Source organism: Leptonychotes weddellii, chromosome 11 (assembly GCF_054177405.1).
Source record: "Leptonychotes weddellii isolate Sample4059 chromosome 11, ASM5417740v2, whole genome shotgun sequence".
Lineage (NCBI taxonomy): Eukaryota > Metazoa > Chordata > Mammalia > Carnivora > Phocidae > Leptonychotes > Leptonychotes weddellii.
In genome coordinates, this window is record NC_138379.1 from 3,884,042 (window position 1) to 3,897,763 (window position 13,722).

General features: G+C 58.6%; 1 protein-coding gene across 1 annotated transcript; it reads right to left on the reverse strand.

Moving 5' to 3' along the window:
- Positions 1 to 3,258: 3,258 nt before the first annotated feature.
- Positions 3,259 to 8,959, reverse strand: GAL (galanin and GMAP prepropeptide). The gene is made up of 5 exons (XM_006742685.2): positions 8,879 to 8,959; positions 8,099 to 8,153; positions 5,220 to 5,306; positions 4,784 to 4,861; positions 3,259 to 3,517 (listed from the first exon to the last, which is right to left on the reverse strand). The coding sequence occupies exons 1-5, from the start codon at positions 8,957 to 8,959 to the stop codon at positions 3,447 to 3,449; spliced, it is 372 nt and encodes a 123-aa protein (XP_006742748.1). The 3' UTR covers positions 3,259 to 3,446.
- Positions 8,960 to 13,722: the final 4,763 nt, after the last annotated feature.

The following is a 13,722-nucleotide window of genomic DNA, read 5'->3' on the forward strand; positions in this document are numbered from 1 at the left end:
TTTTAAAGATTTTATTTATTTGACAGAGAGAGACACAGCGAGAGAGGGAACACAAGCAGGGGGAGTGGGAGAGGGAGAAGCAGGCTTCCTGAGGAGCAGGGAGCCCGACGCGGGGCTCGATCCCAGGACCCTGAGATCGTGACCCGAGCCGAAGGCAGACGCCTAACCGACTGAGCCACCCAGGCGCCCACTATTTCTTAATTTTAGCTATTCTGATAGGTGTTTAGTGGAATCTCATTGTGGTTTTAATTTTTATCCCCCTAATGACTAACGATGTTGAACATTGTTTTGTGTGCTTATTTTCCATCTGTACATCATCTTCAGTGAAATGTCTATTCCTATATTTTGCTCATTTTTAAAATCGGATTATTTGTTTTCAAAAACTGTTGAGTTTTGTTGTTTTTTTTTTAAGATTTTACTTACGGGGCGCCTGGGTGGCTCAGTCGTTAAGCGTCTGCCTTTGGCTTAGGTTGTGAACTCAGGGTCCTGGGATCGAGTCCCACATCGGGCTCCCTGCTCCGCGGGAAGCCTGCTTCTCCCTCTCCCACCCTCCCTGCTTGTGTTCCTGCTCTCGCTGTGTCTCTCTCTGTCAAATAAATAAATAAAATCTTTTTTAAAAAATTTTTACTTATTTATTTGAGAGAGAGACGGATAGTGACTGTTGAGTTTTGAGAGTCCTTTATATGCTTCAGAGAAACATATCCTTGGTGGGATATCCCTTGATGGGACATGTGATTTGCAAATATTTTCTCCCAGTGCTTAGCTTGTCTTTTCTTCCTCTTCCTTGGTAAGAACTGCATTAATCCATATACACAGTTGGAGAGAGTCAGCCTCTTTACTCTGTTGAGAAGACAAAAACCAGAACTCACCACTGTATCATCCTTGGGTCCCGAGGTCTGCCCTCTTCTTGACCTTTCAGAGTCTTACGCTTGCTTTATACAAAATGTCCAGGCTTGTACTTAGCAAGAGGATCAGGGAGAATTGCATCCGCTGTCTTCCTGAAAGCAGAAATCAGCAACCTTTTCTTTAAAAGTTGGGTCAGAGGTGGTCAAGCTTTCCGCTTTCTAGAGCCATCTGTTTGTTTTATGGATAAAATAGGGTAAAATCCAGAAAAATGGAGCACAGAACCACTTGTTTTGCAGTGAATTAAAAACAAAAGTTGGTGGGCTGCGCATTAATCAGCTTCGAGCCTTCGCGTCTTTCTGAGACCGCCCCTGCTCTAGGACTTCCTCAGCCCCCCACAACTCTCCCCTTCCTCCTTCTCCAGGGGCCTCAAGAGCAAGACTCTGTCCCCCTTAGACGCTGGGCAGATACGGGGCGGGGGCGGCTCCCCATCCTCGGCCCGAGATTGTAGGAGGAAGGTTTTGATGTCCGTCAGCTTTTGTGACCGCGCATTCATGGCATGAAGACAGCTGCCTCCTCAAGGAGGGAAATAACCTCGACATTCTCCTTCCTCTACGCCTCAGCTGGTCATCTGGGTGGTTGTCAGGACGGCCTGTACGTTCTTCACTTCCCCTTGTGGCTGGCGAACTTTCTCTCTTGAAAATACTGCCCTTATCGGCAACTGATTGACCCAGCGTGGCTGTAGCCAGTTCCAGCCGCCTTCTCTCTGGGGAGCAAGTGTCCTCCCTAGAGGCCCCCTGAGGACCGTCAGTCCATCCAGCAGGATGTTGGGCGACCAAGGGTACCACGACCTCTCTCAGTCCCTCACGTCCCTTCTCTGGGGAAGAGCCGAGCTGTGGTCCCTGACCAGCCGCAGCAGCGGGCCCTTGTTGGGAGCGCAAGCACTGGGCACCCAGCTCTCCCGAACTGGACACCCTGGAGAGGGGCTCCGGAGCCGTGTTCTGACAAGGCCCGCCCACGTCGGAGAGAAGTAAAGGGGATTCAGTGTGAGGGAGGGAAAAGCAGGCTGGAGAGGGCCCGGGGGTCTGGCATGGCCCGTTGTGCCGAGACCCGGTGGCTGTGCTCCAACCCTGAGCTGGGAGAGGTAACCTGAGTCTGAGCAGGGTGCGGGCGGGGAGGGAGGAGCCGATGGACTCGTGGAACCACATGGACGCGGCGGCTTCACGTCTGGGGAATGGCCGGCTTCACACAGAGGGGGGAGGGCCGCCAGGGCTCCGGTCCCTGCCATCGGGGCTTGGATGACTGTCTTGGCAGCACGTCTTTCCGTGGCACTTCTCCCGCTCGGCCGCACCCTGGGGCAGTCACCCGGGGCAGCGTGAAGGACACGGTGGGCCTCCAGACTCTGCGTGCCGCGGTCTGCGGGCCACCGGCCCCCCCCAGGGGTGCTGATGTGGGCCAGGGGTCAGAATTACCAGGGGTGCTGATGTGGGCCAGGGGTCAGAATTACCACTGGCGGGCCAGCCCCCGGAAGGCACCCCTCCCCCACCTCGGACCTGCTCCGGCAAAGGCTGAAAAGCCCCGAGTTCCATTCAATGCAACAGAAGGGCTTGGCCTCTTGGCCTGTTTGCTCTCTGCATCTTCGGGTGTGATCTCCTGGTTTCTGCTCTGCCGAGTCAGCGGTGCCGTCCCCCCAGGCAGCACCCGCTTAGCACAGCTCTCCTGCCCTCCAGGATCGCTGAGATTCTGGGACACTCCGCTCTCTGCCCGGCCACACGGGTTGTACCCCCACATGGCCCTGGGCCTGCCCGCCCGCTGGGTCCTTCCCCCTCGCTTCTCACCTTCACCAGCACCTCGGAGCTCCCTTAGCTCCCCCGGCTACTGTGTTGAGAGCTGCTTGAGGGTTTTTGCTTTCATCTCTCTCAAGTACCAGCCCCCTGTGGACGGGGCTTCTGTCCGGCCGGTTTTGCTTATGTCGGTAACGGGAACGGACTCCCCGGCTTGGCTGCATTTGACTCACTGACGACTGAGCTACCGACCGCAGACGGCGTCTCAGACCTGCTCTGCAGGGTGGGACGTGGCTTTAAAACTTTCGTCTGCTGCACATGATTATAATCAATCTTTTTTTTTTTTTTTAAAGATTTTATTTATTATTTGACAGAGAGAGAATGAGAGAGAGAGAGCACATGAGGGGGGGGAGGGTCAGAGGGAGAAGCAGACCCCCCGCCGAGCAGGGAGCCCGATGCGGGACTCGATCCGGGGACTCCAGGATCATGACCTGAGCCGAAGGCAGTCGCTTAACCGACTGAGCCACCCAGGCGCCCGATTATAATCAATCTTTATCTGTTACCACGCACGGTTGGGGGGGGTGCGCCGTGGTGACAGACACACAGAAGGAAAGAACAACCGAAAGCCGTTGCTATTTTTTATTTTGCTGCTCAAAAGAATGACCAAAGGGGGAAAACGTCTTAACAACAAAACCCTAACGACACAGCATCAGAGCCGAGGGGACAGGACTAGTCAACGTAAGTTGGCACAAGATTTTCCGTCGGGTCCAAGTTTGACCGTAGGCGACACGGCACCAAGGAGCAAGCCCGAGAGCGTGGTCAGGCTTGCTCCTGGTCCTCTGCGGAGACCGCAGCCGGCAGCTCAGGCATGTATTCCAGGGCCCCGGCCTCTGCAACAAAAGAGCGCACTTAGCGGAGCCCTAACGCCTGCACCAGGGACAGTGACAGCCCAGCACACAGGCCAGAGCGTCGCAATGCATCCTCCGGGGGCGCTCCCAGGATCGGCCCTGAAATTGAATGCAACACTTTCTATGTCTCACCTCTTGATGATTCAAGCCTCCCACTTACCACGTGTTTGAAACTATCAGAAGTAGAATTCCTGTTTGAGTAATAAAAATTGGTATCTCCGAGGGAAAGAAGTTCCGTTTTACAAAATTCAAAACAGAGCAAACTAAAAACCAAGAAGTCCCTGGGAGAGTCGATCTGCTCCTTGTAGGAAAAGTGGCAAGATGTCCCCCGGCAGAGAGCTCACTGCAGACTCGGCGGGGCTCCAACAGAGTGAACTTGCTTATGGGTTTTGACATTTCTAAGTCCTCCTCCACAGTCTCCGTCCCATGGATGGCTCCAAGGAAGAAGCCACAGGCCTTTGACCTCATCCCTCCCACACCCTCCTGAACCCTTCAACCAAGGCAGCAGGTCCAGCCAGCAAAGCGCATGGATCAAAACAGACCCCAAGAATTAGTCTCGACTCCGCCAAACTCACAACAGAATTGTAAAGTGCAAAACTTGACATATGTGTCTCCTGGAGAATCCAAGCACCCCCTTCCCTGCAGCACCCCCCCATCCCGGTCTCCCTGCGCTCGGCTCCCAGGGCACTGTGGCCTCTGTCCAGACCGCTCTCTGTTGCCCGGATGACAAGCACCGGGCAGAGGTGCCGGGCAGAAACAGGCCCACAGGGAGGCCTCACCGTCTGTGGTATCCACAGAAGATACCAGCTCTAGGATGGAGACTGTTGAGACGAGCATGCAGCCTGCTCTGCAGGAAGGCTGCATAAGCAGACACTGGAATCTGAAATATGGGTTAGTTGACCATGCTTATGAGATATGGCGTAAGACGGCCTACAAGGAGCTGTAGCCCTGGGATGTCCGGCACTTGTTACCCTGCCAGGAAGTGTGGCTCCAGCAGAGGGAGTGGGACGGAGGCCCTCTCTCTCCCTGGTTCCCCTGCAGCTCTGATGACCCTTTCCAGGGCCAGTGTTGGGGCCAGCAGCAGCCCCGGCCCCTTGGCAGCTCTCCCACCCAACAGCGGTGACTTGAGGAATGGGAGTGGATGGCTGGTTACTTCCCAGGAGAATTCTACGGAATCCTTTTTGACAGGCTTTTCATGTGGGCAGGGTTCTAAGAGGTGGAATTTAAAATTGGTAATACTTCACGTACCTTTGAGATGCAAGAAAGTCAGAAACTCGATTATCATGCGCAGGGCGGCCTTCTCGGACAGCGGCCTGGCAAAGCCCCCTAGAAAACAGAATCGGCGTCTGCCACCTGCCGCACGGCTCTGGATCTCACAGCTCCATCTGCGGAGGGCTGGGCATCTGGAAGCCAGTGGACTGGCCGTGACCCCTCCCCAGGGCCTTGCTTAGCACAGCGGGGTGTGGGGGTGGGTCCGTCAAGGCCAAACTCTTGTGAGGCCTTGAGTGACTCTGCCTCCGTGGCCTCCCTGGGCCCCGCGACGCTGGGTCTTGGGCTTGTACTTCTGGCAGATGGCAGAGGGGCCCGGGCCAGGCTCAGGTCGGGGGGCGGGGCAGGGGCCTGATACCCCACCGCCACATGTGACCGGGAGGTGATGGGCAGTGAAGTGACCCAGTGCTCTCACCTGGCCTTGCTTCGTCTTCAGGTGGGAGTTCCCGCTTGCCCGTGAGGCCAGGCTTCTCGTGAAATGATCTGTGGTTGTCAATGGCATCTGTTTGCAAATGAATTGAGAGGAAAGCACCTCACCGGCCTTGTTACTAGAGTTAGACCCTCCCCACTCCCAAAGAAGGACACACAGGTTGCTGCCGATCAAAGCGCGCACACTGGGACTGTAAATATCAAGTCACAGCAGGGAACATTCTCTGCGGAACCACGAACTCGTGCCAGGGCCGGAGGAGTGGCCAGTCCCACAGGTGCTGGGACTCTGCCAGAGGAAGGAGCACCCCCAGCCAGGAGGGGAGTGAAGGGGAGCACGGCGCTCGGCAGAGCTGGCCAGGCCCCGGGGAGTGCGGGCGTCACGGGGGTCCCAGAGGCGCCGGCGTCCGAGCTGGGTGCCTCGCAGGGAGACCACAGGGGCTTGGGGTCCTATGTCCCTGAAAAAGGGGGCCGCCGAAGAATGGAAGTTCGGACCTATTTTTCAAAGACCTCTCTGGCAGCTGTGGGAGGTGGACTGGAGCCAGCCAGCCAGAGACAGACGGAGACAGCGGGAGGGCGGGGGAGAGGAAGGGAGGCAGGCGGAGGAGGGGCAGGGGGGTTGTTAAGTGACTGTGCGTGCACCTGCGTGTGCGTGTGTGCTCATGCCTGTGTTGGCCACGAGGACAGGGTCGGGGTGGCTCAGGGCTGTGGCTGCTCGCCTGGGGGGCTAGCATCTGCAAGGCTAGGCAAAAGAACACCGACTCCTCTCCCCAGAGCCGGAGTTCAGGGCCCGGCACTCAGTCCAAGAAGGCCCGAGAACCTTGCCCCACGGCTCGAGTGTGGTCACACTCCCGCCGTCCGCGGCAGCTGCTGGACCGAGTCCTGCACTGACGGACACCGGTGCCTGGTAAAGTGCGCTGACAACCTCGTCTAGATGTGCAGTCTCTGCGGATCCAGCTTGACGGAGACAGAAATCTGATAGTAAAAAAGAGCTTGTTTTCTGACTCAAGATTCCTATCTTCGTGATGAATATATCTTCACTATTCCAAAGTAACATGAGTAAGGATCTTTGCTGAAGGGTTCCTTCTTTCTTTTGGGCCAGAAGCACAGAGATGAGATGCCTTCTGACAGAGCTCAGGGTTACAAAGGGCTCGGGAAAGTGTGTGCCCTTTGAGCCCATCTGTCCCTCCTGGGGACAGGCGAGACCACTCCACTCCCAGTGACAGAAGTGTGTGGGGGCCTGCCCTTGCTTTGACCTGAGACCAGAGCACCCAGAGGCCCTGCCTGTGGCCCCGGCTGGTCTTCGTCATCTCTCTGCCTGTGTTTCTCAAAGCACCCTCCCGGTGATCAGATTGACCACCATCTGCCGCGGGAGAAAAGGCTGTACTCAAATGTGGGATTGAGAACTAGTCCCTGTGCTGAACAACACCGTTCCTCCCAGTTACGCTGGTGAGAATGGAGTATGACCTACATGTTTGCCTCCTTTCCTGGTGCAGAAAGCAGTACATAAATAGGGGAGGTTTTGTTTTAAGGTTGATGGCTGTCCCCAAACCAACCACGCCTGCCAATTTGAAAGCTACGAGTGTGTAAGCGATTGGAGGGGAAAGTAAAAGGTCTCCCCTTGTCCCCTCCTTTAGGATAATTAAAATCTGACGGTGCCAGGGCAGACAGAGGACGAGCAGGAAGCAGAGTGCGGGCAAGGAGCGGCGAGGGGTAGGCATCCACGCACACAGTCTGCGGGGTCCCAGAGCTGTCCCCTTCAGGGCCTGGGTCACCTGGACGTGTAACCTGTCTGCACACCATCTCCCCATTTCCTGCTGCCTCCTGCCCCTACTAAGAATTCCACAGCTGGTCTGCCTGCCACTGCCCGCCCGGGGGATCTCTAGGTCCACTGGGTTCTCTGCATCGTGAAAGCCCTAAAGTCACACTGTGTCCAGACAGTGTCAAATCAAGGACAGGGCACCGAGGATTAGACCACCCACAGGCTGGCAAGGTCTGGGAATTGATGGCTACCGGTGAAACGACACACTCCGGGGCTGCACGCACGCACGCGCACACGCCCCCGGCCCCAGCAGGCTACATGTTTCCGCTGGGAGATTCATGGCACAGAGTTAAGGCCCAGGGCGGCCTGGAACCCTGATGGACTACTGCAGGTCGGCAAAAGTGTCCTCCTATTCCACGCCGCCCAGATTTGAACTTCTGAAGCCGAGAAAGTGGTAATGAGGCCGACTGCAGGCCGCAGGCCCCTTCTGGAAACACCCCAGGACTCGGATCAGCTGACCCCTGTCCGCATAAGGCCCCTGGTGAGGGGTGTGGGCACCTCTTGCTGCTCCACGGGGTCAGATGCAAGTCCCTGCCCGCAGCCCGGGCCCAGACTCAGTCATGCCCAGTGAGACCGTCACAGGTTCGTCACCTGACCCCACCAACCCACGTGCTGCAGGCCCTTCCTACCCTAGGCATTTGGGTCATTCGGTAATAATCTTAAGTCCTGCTCTGTGCTGCACAGATGCTTGAGCAAGGAAGAGCAAGGCTAGGAGGAGGGACAGATGGGGGGCTCAGGGGACCCAGGAATTTGCCCATTTGCTGCAAGGGAGGGGGAAAGGGGGAGGAGGAGGCTTGGGGCAGGGCACGGGAAAGGGCGCCACCTACCGATGTGGCAAGTATTTGAATCCACTGATCCCTAACCTACGTGGAAACCCATCCTGCCTCAAGCGCCCCCCATTGCCCTTGATCTGACTAAACCTGGAATATCAGTGTATCAGAATAGGGACTGGCTACACAAATGTCAGAAAGAGCAGGATTCACATAAATGCTCCAGTCAGCCTTACAAGAGCAGGGTCGGCTCTGAGGGGCCGATGTGTCACTTACGTGGACCAAGAAGGTAGCCAGCACTGTTCAGGGTCCAGCCTCTCTTTTCCTTCACCTTAAATGGGAGAAAAGGGTCATGCCGGGTACAGGCTCGGGGGCTCAAAGAAGCCCCGAAGGCAGCTTCTGTTTGCACAGCCCACTACGGTGGTCTGGGAAGCAGCTGCCCACTTGATACTCACAACATTTACATCACAAAAGCCCTTTATTTTTTTACTCTGTCCCATAATAGGCCAAGTGATGCAAACCCTTAAAGCAAGATGGACAAGAAAGGAAGCTCGCCAGGCTTTCCAGGCATGACGTGGGCATTTGAATAATGCATACACTTCTGGGGCTGCAAGAAATTCCAGCTTTGCCCCCCAATAAGCTATGTTTGACATGAAAACAGGAGTGCTTGCTTTTCCAAAGAACTCACTCTAGAGCCACAACCCTCAAACACATGGGGCACCCGCTTGCTGCTAAGCCATGTTGAGGACACACGTCGTTGAGGGCACCCGTGGGTAACAGGGCTCCCTCCCGCGGTAACTCATCTACGGAGCTAAGTACAGGAGCCTCCAGATTCTCCTGCTTTATAGCCAGGAGCTAGTCGTGTGCTGGCAGAGGGGCCAGGCCAGGAGGATCCCGCAGCGTCTCAGCGCGACCCCTGCCCGGGGCTGCAGGACCCCAGCCTCCCCGAGCCCCCCGCGGCCCGCCCGCCGCGCACCACGGTTGGTGCGCACCCCCCCGCCGGTCCGCGTCTGTGCGGCTGCCCCCCTGGGCAGGGGACACACGCCCCGCACTCACCGGTGACCCGAGCCCCGGGGTGGCCGAAAGGGCCGCGGCGAGGAGCAGCCAGGCGAGGAGGAGGGCGCAGCCGCCGGGCATCTGCAAGGGAAGATGCGGAGCGGGCGTGGGGTGGCCGGCGGGTCCCCGGGCGCACGTCGGGCGGAGGCTCGGACGCCGCTGCCCGGGGCTGGAGCGGCGGCAGGGGCCAGGGCGTCGCCGACCGAGTGCCGTGCGACGCCTCCCGCGGCAGAGCCCGGGCTGGGAGCGAGGGGCCCCGGGATCGTCCAGCGGCGGGCGGCGCGGAGCAGGGGGAGGAAGGGGCCCGCCGCCCGCTGGGGCCCCCAGGGCGCGCCGTACCTTGAGCGGCGGCGGGTCTCGGGGCGGCGGGGGTCCCGGGGTGGCGGCGGGTCCGGGGTGGCGGGGCTCCCGAGGTGGCGGCGGGTCCGGGCGTCCGGGCGTGTCGGCCGGGTCTGGCCGGGCCGGGGCGCTCAGCACCTGCCGGGGCCTCAGGACCACGGGGAGGAAGCGAGGCGGCTGGGCTCCCTCGACGTGTCCGCGGCCCCGAGCTGCCGCCGCTATTTATGCGGTGCGTCCCGGGGCCGTGCGCCGCGTCACCGGGCTCAGGGCCCGCCTCCCCGCCCCCGCGGAGCCCCGAGCCCCGAGGCGGGCGGGAGTGACCGTAGCGCAGTGGTCCTGCGCACCGGGGGAGGTGCGGGGGCGGTGGAGAGACCCCAAACTCCGCGGGGGAGCCCCCGTCACCCCTGCAGAGATCTCATCACCCCTGCAGAGAGCCCCCACCACCCCGCAGAAAGCCCCCGTCACCCCACAGAACCCCCATCACCCCTGTAGAGAATTTTCATCACCCCCGCAGATAGCGCCCCCATCACCCTGCAGAGAGCCTCCATCGCGCCATGGGAGAGTCCCCATACACTGAATAGGGAGCCCCCATCAGCCCACACAGGGAAACCCCGGAAGCTGTGGGGGAGAGCTCTCAACATCCTACGGCCCACGTCATCGCTGCGTCAGTGAGCCCCATGCCCATCACCCCCAACCCAGGTCCTAGCGGGGGAGAGAGGCCCCCACCTACACACTGCATTCTCTTGCTGCAGAAGCTGGGACAGGGTCCTCCCCTGCCACACCCCCCTGGAGGATGAGCCCTCAGTCCAAACTGGCCCAGTGGGGTGGTCCTGGGGCAGGGGTGGGGTGGGGTGGGGTATGGAGCAGGTTCCCCCTCCCCTCCCAGGGTTCAGCCTGGGAAGCCATTCATGGCGGGGAGGGCAGGAGGCCCAGCTTCACTGCCTCCAGTGCTCAGTGGCCTTTGGGGTGCCCAGACCTCTGTCCGATTTTGCTAAAAAGGGGCAAACCAGCCAGGGCCGTTGGACTGTCTCTGGGGGGCTGAATGACTTCCAGCCTGGGAGCTGTGGGTCCCCCCCAACATCCCACAGGCACTGCTGTCTCGGAAGGGGTCCCTGGCGATGTTCCCCGCGGCTCCCTGGTCCGGGACACAGAGCTGTTTTGAGCAGGGTCAGATAGTGGTGGAGCCCTTGGGGGTCTGGGGAACCCGGAGTGAGACAAGCCGCAGCTCCTAGAGGCAGCCAAGGGGTGGGTGGGCGGGCAGGGCAGCAGGAAGAGGCTGTCCTGTGGCAGGTGGCAAAGAGATCACGCAGGAGCGAGGACCTCCTTGGCGTACTCCGTGAATCCTTCCTTAGTTTGGGCCAGGCCCAGACTGTTCTTTCCCCTGCTCACAGACATCAAGGGACATACATACGAGAGCAGCATCTCCAGGCTTCCAAGGAAGGATGAGGCCATGGCTGAAAATCGGCCGGAGCTCCTCCTGCCACCTGGCTGGATCACTGACCGCTGAAGTCCTCAGCAGTGGCCGACCCAGGCGGCCCTCGCCTGTAGGAGCCTGGAGGCCTCAGTTACTTACCAGGAGGCTGCAACCCTCTCGCCACCCACCAAGCTGGACAGTAGGTCGGTTGACGTCACTGGGGACCCTGGAGTGAACAAGACACAGGACAGATGATCATGATGATGCCACCTGGCAGGTGTCCTACTTACAGTCTTATGAACCTTCCTACACATAGCGGGAGAGCCGTTTGCCTCTGCTGGACCGGGAAGGACACAGGGGCGCTGGAGGACTGGGGTCAAGGCCAGTTGGCTGGGAAGGAAGGAGCAGGACCCTAACCTGAGGTGCTGAGCACCCGCCCTGGTTTACTGGAGGGCAAGGAGGGGTGCTGTCTGGGAGACCTGAGTTGGACAGACTCCTGGCTGTGATGGGGGTTGTGGGGGGGGGGAGTCTCAAGGGCACACTTGACTTCCTGTCACTCCTATTTTGGCAGACCGCGGGGTGGGAGGAGAATAAGGGGCAGGAGGCCTGACCAGGGGAGGGGAGGGGGGATGGGGCTGTCGCCCTGGCTGCTTTGGTCAGTGGGGGCAGAGGGACAGCCGAACAGCTTTCTGTGACACCCTCTTGCGCCCTGTGTGCTCAGATGTAGAGGGCTTTGGGGATGTGCAGGCACCAGGCCACGGTGTCCCCAGCTACCTGAGAAATGCCACCACCTTCTGACAACTGCTGGAGAGACTGCTTTCATTCTGGAATGCTTGCTTTGCTCCCGAGAAGGAGCGCATCCCAGCGCATGGTACATCGTGGCCAATTCCCGCCTTCCCGCGTGTTCCATCGATGAGAGCGTGAGGGCCCTTCTGCTCTCAATTTGCTTTGTCTGTCTGAATAAGCAGCAGAAATCGTAAGCCAAAGTCCTTGGGACTAATTAAGAAATAGACTCCAAGCCCATCATCCCTCACATGGCTGGCAAGTGAGGCCTGTTTGGTTCAGCTTCCCACTGCTCTCATTGGGTTGGTGTACTCTTTGTTCCTTTTTTTTTTTCACTTTAAAAGAAATTTACAGTAGTTTTTCCGATAAGAAGGCCTTTATTAAAAAGACATTTTGCCTTTAAAGCGTCATTCTCGCAAATGTATAGAGTGAGCAGGTAGAGAGACGCAGCTCTCCGCAGCATGAGACTCTCATATGTCCGCCCAGATCCTAAAGAAAACGTGGCCACAGGCGGGTTGGGGGCCAGAACGCCCCGGCCAGGGAGCCAGCACTGAGGTCGCAAAGTGGGGAGAAGGCAGCCCTGCAGGCAGGTGGGACAGGGCGTCACCCTTGTGAAGCGATGTGCTGTGGGGGCCGGGGGGGCGTCAGACTGTTTATCCACATAACAGCCCCCAGACCCTCCTGGAGGCAGAAGCCTGGGGCTGCAGGGCCACGAGGGCAGCCCGTGTAGGCCGTGGGGATGCTGGGCCCCAACCCAAGGGGGCACTGACCCTATAATTGATTGAGAACACGAACATTCAAAAACAAACAAACAAAAATCTGTCCTTTGGCCACTTTTTCCAGATCTCTTGGAAAACTCCTAAGCGGACGTAAGCAATCTTCACAAACGTTGGCTAATTTGGAGACATGAGCTCAGAACAAATGTGCTTCTTCGAAGTTTATCAGGACTTTCACCAGACGGCCCTTGGGAGGACACCCCCCGTCGCTGCTCCTCCCTTATCCCCGGGCGAGGGGATTCTGCCCGCATCCTGGCAAGGGGCCGGCGACCCTGGCCCGGGAGACCTAGGTGCGCCCAGGAAGGCTGCCGGCGGAGGGAGGCCTCGGCAAGTCACAGCGTCTTCACGCTGCGGCCTCGCTCCGCCGGCAGGTGCGCTCAGACAGAAAGACAGCACCCCTGGGAGGACAGGTGCCTGCTTGCCAGCACAGCCTGTGCTGGAACCCACAGCCAGCATTGTAATGGGCTCCGTGCGCTCAGCAGTGACCCAATGGGAGTCATCGTCAACCTGTCATCTTGAAGACGGCCCAGTGTGTGGCAGGCAAAATGGATCGCCATTAGAGTAATGGAAATCAAGCAGAAAGCATAATTTTACCCCCACATTGTGAGCTGGCTCATCTTCCCCCAGAAGCCCTGTTCACCACCACCCCCCAAAACCAACCCAAGTCTGACAAGCAAAAAGAGTAAGGGTCTGGGAAAACCTCGGCCGTGGCCCGCGCCGGAGCTCAGCACGTCCCCCCAGGAAGGGAAGCTGCGTGCCCTGGGGGCCCGGCCTGCCCCCCTGGAGATCACAGTCCAGCGGAGACCCACACACAAAACAGTCATACACACGACCACCTCGTTATCATGAGAAGGAAGGAGGCTGACCTGACAGGTTAGCAGGATTGGGCAGGTGGGGCCCAGCCCATTCCAGGTGGAGGAGGTCCCAGGGGTCGGCCCTCATTCAGGTCCTTTTCCCTTGCTCCTTCCTGCTGCCTGGAATGTGGACGCGAGGGCGAGAGTGGAGCAGCCATTCTGGGCCACGAGGTGATGACTCTGGGTGGCAGTGAGACTGGAGGAGCGCAGGCCCCGGGGCTACCACCCTTCAGGCCCATTTCACAACAGGGAGAAGTGAACGTCTCTCCTATTAAGAAAGGAACTTCTCTCCTGTTATTTGGGGGTTTTCTATTATAGGCAGCTGGAATGACTCCTAACAAATTCAGTGTCTTCCACGAAGCAGTCAACGGATGTTTGATGAGGGAATTAATGAATGCAAACAGACGAGGGGATGTGCCACCCCCAGTGCTGGTAGGGAGCGAACACCAGTGAGAGGGGCTCCTGGAAAGGACAGGCTTGGAAAACAAGATGACAAAGAGACAAGGGACACCACCCACCGACCCCACCACCACCTGACCACTTCCGGGCATATCCTGCTGGCCAGCGCGTCCAGCTGTGACGGACGCAGTGACGTGGTCTCTTGTCATGGGTGGTGCTGGTGCCCCACAGAAAGCAGGCTTCTGTGGCTGCAGGGAGGAGGGCAGGGGTTGGCGATTA

Coding starts and splice junctions, on each gene's coding strand:
- GAL (XM_006742685.2), bottom strand. CDS start 8,959: ATGCCCGGCGGCTGCGCCCTCCTCCTCGCCTGGCTGCTCCTCGCCGCG. Junction 8,154..8,878: donor CCCCGGGGCTCGGGTCACCG/GTGAGTGCGGGG, acceptor CTCCCATTTAAG/GTGAAGGAAAAGAGAGGCTG. Junction 4,862..5,219: donor TGAAGACGAAGCAAGGCCAG/GTGAGAGCACTG, acceptor TCTGTTTTCTAG/GGGGCTTTGCCAGGCCGCTG.